A 5578-nucleotide genomic window follows, 5' to 3' on the forward strand; every position below is an offset into this window, starting at 1 on the left:
GCAGCAGTTTGCAATGAGAATATCAGTCACCTAGAAAGTGGCATTGGTTGAATTCTGGGTCCCTTTGGCCCTTTCATTAAACTGATAAAGCATCAGCTGGATGCAATGTTTATTTCTTCTCCTGATAAAGTCATACTTCAAGCAGAAGCTGTTTATCCTTTCTTAGATGTCGGCCTGGCTTTGCTGGCTCTATTCTGCATCCTATGTTATACAGGATATACGAGATCTTTAATGATCTGTCATATTTTCAGGGAGATGAGCTGCTATTCAGTGGCCCCTGGAACAGAGACTCCAATCACTGGGATTATATACCACACTATATCTGTCTGTCCTCCTGTCCCAGAATTCACTGGCTGCAAAGCCGATGTTCTACAAGGTGAGACCAAAAGGGATTATTATATTTAATTCTATCGTGACCATCAAAACAGAGAATACTGTATTTGAATTAATCGTGATTATCAGAACAGGAAATCATTGCATCCAATTGATTCGCGATCAGCAAAAAAAACAAAACAAAACATTGTATTACATTTTATCGTGACCACCAAAACACAGATCATTGTATTAGATAGTATCGCGATCAGCATAAAATAAATTATTACAATCGTGATCACAACATCAGAAATCATTGTACTGAATTTGATCATGATCGCCATATCGCTAGCATTTGATATAAAAAAAAGAAAAATATACAGACTTGCCGCCTACATTTTACAATTTTATCTCAATAAACATAAATGAATCGAAAAACATAAAAAAGTGTATATTGTTGAAAAAATAGTGCGAAAAGAACAGTAAATGATATACATATCGTAAAATGTGAATATCCTATGTTTGATACAAAATATCATCTATAATTAAATTAAAATCAAGCAGTATGTTTTAGAGGTACGAGAAAATGCTTAAAAGCAACAAAGAAGCGATATGTAATAAATACAATAAACACACACACACACATATATATATATATATATATATATATATATATATATATAAAGCATCAGATTTGGGTAATTTCTAATTAACTTCTTTAGATCATAACACAACACCAACAATCTGCATTTTTTAGAATAAGTTCCACTAAAATTAAATAATTAGAAAAACCCAGTTTGCTGTATACCCAGCACCCAGCAAAGTTGCACTCCATGCAGCCCTAAATACAGATAAGTCCCCTTATTCATAAACCATGCACAATGTACACAATATAAATCTGAAATACTATAAATGACTATACCATCGGCTGCATAGTAATAAATACATTGCCACAAATGTCAAAAACAAAATGAAGAAAATATTTTTCTAGACTCAGAAATTCTTAAAAGAGTTATANTTGCATTTTTTTAGTTTAGCATTCGTATCTTGCATTATCCTGATTCAATAAAGTCTGGGTGTTGTGTGTGTATAATGTAATTTAAAAATATATATGGCCAAACAAATGATAGGGGGGAAAGTGACAAGTGCATTAGGCATTATAATTCAGCTGGGCTCCACCTCCCAGCCCTGCCTGGTAATTAATGGAGCTCCCAGCCTGCAAACGGCTGCATAAGGCAGGGAGAGGCAAGCAGAGAGACATGCCATTGGAGATAATTGATTACATCCCAATCAACAATAACTTGTTAGCCATAGTCAATGTATCAGTCTCCCAGTTTTTTCACTCTCTCTCTCCGTTTGAAGGATGAGTGCAAGTTGGAAGTAGTCTGAGAAAATAAAGCAGGGGAGATTATTTGGAGATTCTTGGACAATAGTGCAAAAAGTCATCTTCGAATCACGGTTGTGGAAACCTTATCTGCTCATTCACACCTCCTTCCCTCCCCCCCTTCTTTTTAAATTCGTTTTAACCTTGCACAGTCAGCCTCTCAAGCCTTCAAGAAGACAGCAAGGAGACCTTGGAGTTCTACAAAGAACTTTTTTTTTTTTTGGGGAGAAGCTTGCCTTTGTGAAGCTGAAACATGACTTCCAAGGAAGAAGCAAAATCATCATCGGTGGAGGAGAGAAGGAGAAATGCTTTGGACCATTTACCACCTCCTGCAAACTCTAACAAACCTTTGACTCCTTTTAGTATTGAGGACATCCTGAACAAACCTTCAGTGAGGAGAAGTTACACCATCTGTGGGACAGCTCACCTACTATCCTCTTCTGAAAAGCCCCCTCCAGCTGGACTACCCCTGTCCAGCAGAGCCCTCCTGTCCCAGACCTCACCTCTATGTGCCCTGGAGGAGCTAGCCAGCAAAACCTTCAAAGGGCTGGAAGTCAGTGTCCTGCAAGCTGCTGAAGGTAACATTCAACTTTGCAAAATTGATATTTTTTTTTTTTTGCATGTGCTTAAAAATAAATATTACAAAACTAACATTATTTGTAAACTAAAATTGGGCTGGTTCTTCTAAAAAAGTAGTTTCTTAGGAAAATGTTAGTAATAGGATAGATTGCTTTTTTTTTAATGATCTCATTTGATAAAATATTCTTTTACTTTTAGGACGAGATGGGATGACTATTTTTGGCCAGAGACAGACCCCCAAAAAGAGGAGGAAATCCAGAACAGCTTTCACCAACCACCAGATTTATGAGCTGGAGAAACGCTTTTTATACCAAAAGTACCTGTCCCCGGCTGATAGGGACCAAATAGCGCAGCAGCTGGGACTGACCAATGCTCAAGTCATCACCTGGTTTCAGAATCGAAGAGCCAAGCTCAAAAGAGATTTAGAGGAAATGAAAGCAGATGTAGAGTCAGCCAAAAAACTGAGCCCATCCACAGTAGAAGCGGTGCTGACTATTTCAGAACTGGACGATACCGAATCCATGAGCACCAGCAGCCCCAAAACCAGTACCAGATCCCCCCATAGACTGGCCAGTCACCTCCAAATGTCCCCATCATCCCCCCTAACAGATCAGCACACCAGCAAAGAGTGCTCAGAAGACGAAGAGGATGTGGAGATTGATGTTGACGATTGACTTATTTTTTTTTTTTTATGTTTTTTCAATCCTAAAACAAAAAAGACTAAAAAATCAAAAACAAGAATGGACGGTATTTTTTATGCTGCACTTGTTCATACATCAGATTTCAAAAATCACACCCAAGACAGTTTCTTTTCAATTAAAGCAATAAGTAATATAAGAAAGACTTAAATTACTACGGCTGCCCAATCAGGTAGTTTTTGTGTTTTTTTATTATTATAATTATTGTTATGATTTTTTTTTTTTTGGAATGGTGCAATTGTGGATGGCTCTGTAAAAACAAAAAAAAAATATTTAAACATATTTTTTTAAGCTCTTTTTAATCTCTATAGATAATTTACTCATCACTCGTTTGGATGAACCCTATTTTAAGACACTTTTATTTAACTATTTTAATGTATCTGCTAAGATTTGCCATAATTCTCTTGCATGTAAAATTATGCACGTTTTTTTCTTTCTATGTTTCTTTTTTTTTCTTTTTAATACATATGTCAATTTACCTAATTTTCTAATCTCAAATACATTTTTCTTTAATCACAATTTCTATCTCGTTATACCATTTAGAATATATATATATTTTCTTGTCTGCTACAATATGCTTTTTTTTTTAATAATCCTACCTTTCATATTATTAATACAAAAGGAGGTTGAAACATAATTATTTTTACTTGTTTTTAGAATTTTTGCATGACACAATAAAATAATACTGCAGAAAAAAAAGTTCTATAAATCTTAAATGTACAGGAAAAAATGTTTGTTAGAAATGTAAAGAGAAAAAAAATGAAAAATTGTAAAGGCCCGGTTATTTAAGTTTTAGCACCCTAAACAGTGCGGATTTGTTTACCTAATTTGGGTATTGTACAGATATTTTTTTTCAAAGACAATAAAATAAAATAAATTTTAATAATACTGAAGATGTGTTCAGTTTTCATACACCTATATATTTAAATATTCAGACAGGTTTGTGGGATGCGTTAAAAAAACAATTATGGTAGTTTAGTGGGAATATAGAATATATATATATTTATATATATATATATATATATATATATATATATATATATATATATATAATAAGCATAAACATAAAAACAGTTAACTTATTGCAATCTTTATTCTATTGTTATTTTTTATGCCTTAAAATATATTTTATTACTATTTTTTTATGATTGTTTTTCTAAGTACAGTTTCTGTTTTCTTTTTAAATTGTGCCTTGCCTTTTTGACCCACTTGGGCATGTTTGGCTATTCTTTGCAAAATTTATGTGAGAAGCTCAAATCTGGCCGACTGAAAAAAAAAGTGTATATGTAGGGGGGTGTAAAAGGAAAAAAAGTGAGTTTTGGGCCAGTTTCTCTGAGGCTATATAAATCTTTCTCCCTCTTTGAAAATGGATGGGGCTATAATTTTAGCGTAAAGCATGGAAACTGGGGACAAATGAGACCCCTTCCCTGATGTGACAAGTGACAATGGCCCGTGTACAGCCTCCTGCAGCTCTCAATGCTGAGACAAGCGTGGCCCTTCAGAGGAAAAGAGGAGAGCGTTTGGAGGCCATATGGTTTGTGAATTTTCTTCACAATTTTTAGACAATTTGATGGATTGGGTTAACCCTCATCAAGACTGTTTAACTCCACTTTACAAAGGCGGTAATGAATACATGGCTGTCTTCAGAGGGGGCATCTGTGCTGCTCCTTGTGTTCACTAGCATTCTCAGCAAGTCTATGAATGACAATGAAATCCACTTTTCCCCCTATTGCTTTGGCTTGGACAAGACTTTTTTCCCTTTTTTGGGGAAATAGATTGACTTTTGTCCAGCCATGATTGTCTGTTTCCCCCTACACAGTCCTACATCTCCAACTTGTTTTATGCTAAGTAGGCATATCATAAATGTGAGCTGCTTTGACTTTTATGCCAAGATCTAGTTAAAGGCTTTTTATTTGTTTTCTCTTTTATTTTATTTTCTCCCCCTCTTTGGCTTTTATCCTTTTGTTTTAGTTGGGTTTAATGAGGCTGAAAACACTTGGATTCAATAGAGTCAAAGAGGAGAAAAGAGAGAAAGGAGTGGAGTTAATTTGGGTTAGTGCTTTTGTCTGAGATGTGCGGGGAAAGAGATGGATGGTCCAGTCATACAATGAGGGCACTCAACTTTACCGCCACACGTGGCAAATCCTTGGCTAATGTACCCATTCAACACAAAATACTCCTGTGCCCTGCCTGGTAACTGGCTTCCAGGGACCCTGCCAAGGAAGGGTAGGATCTGGACCTCCACCTTACCCAAATGGCACATTTTACCTTTTACCTACTCAGTAACAGATATATATTCTTTGTTGGCTTTTTGTGACTGTGCTAAAAAGTGGCATGGGAAGATACAATAAGCTACAATACTACAGAAAAATACAAAATATTATTTCACTTACCATACATGTGATGTGAATTTACTTTGATGGCAACTTTTTTGTAAAAGTTTAATTCAATATAATTTTATTATATATTTTTTTTTGTTTTGTGTCCTGGTGTTGCACTTTCTTTACAATGTCCGGGTAATATTTGGACATCAAACAGATGACAGAACAGTCAATACACACGAACGTTCTCTGCGAAAGCGTTCTCACTTGATATATTATTGATT

At 35.3% G+C, this 5578-nt stretch overlaps 1 protein-coding gene across 1 annotated transcript; it reads left to right on the forward strand.

Annotated features, from left to right (window-relative positions):
• Positions 1-1554: 1554 nt before the first annotated feature.
• On the forward strand, positions 1555-3825 carry LBX1 (ladybird homeobox 1). Its single transcript, XM_072424393.1, has 2 exons — positions 1555-2274; positions 2474-3825. The coding sequence occupies exons 1-2, from the start codon at positions 1950-1952 to the stop codon at positions 2947-2949; spliced, it is 801 nt and encodes a 266-aa protein (XP_072280494.1). The 5' UTR covers positions 1555-1949; the 3' UTR covers positions 2950-3825.
• Positions 3826-5578: the final 1753 nt, after the last annotated feature.

This window comes from Pyxicephalus adspersus, chromosome 10 (assembly GCF_032062135.1).
Source record: "Pyxicephalus adspersus chromosome 10, UCB_Pads_2.0, whole genome shotgun sequence".
Classification (NCBI taxonomy): Eukaryota; Metazoa; Chordata; class Amphibia; order Anura; family Pyxicephalidae; genus Pyxicephalus; species Pyxicephalus adspersus.

Excerpts from the sequence above, each read along its gene's own strand:
- LBX1 (XM_072424393.1), top strand. The coding sequence starts at position 1,950 with ATGACTTCCAAGGAAGAAGCAAAATCATCATCGGTGGAGGAGAGAAGG. Across the intron at positions 2,275-2,473 it reads TGTCCTGCAAGCTGCTGAAG|GACGAGATGGGATGACTATT; the intron begins GTAACATTCAAC and ends TTTTACTTTTAG.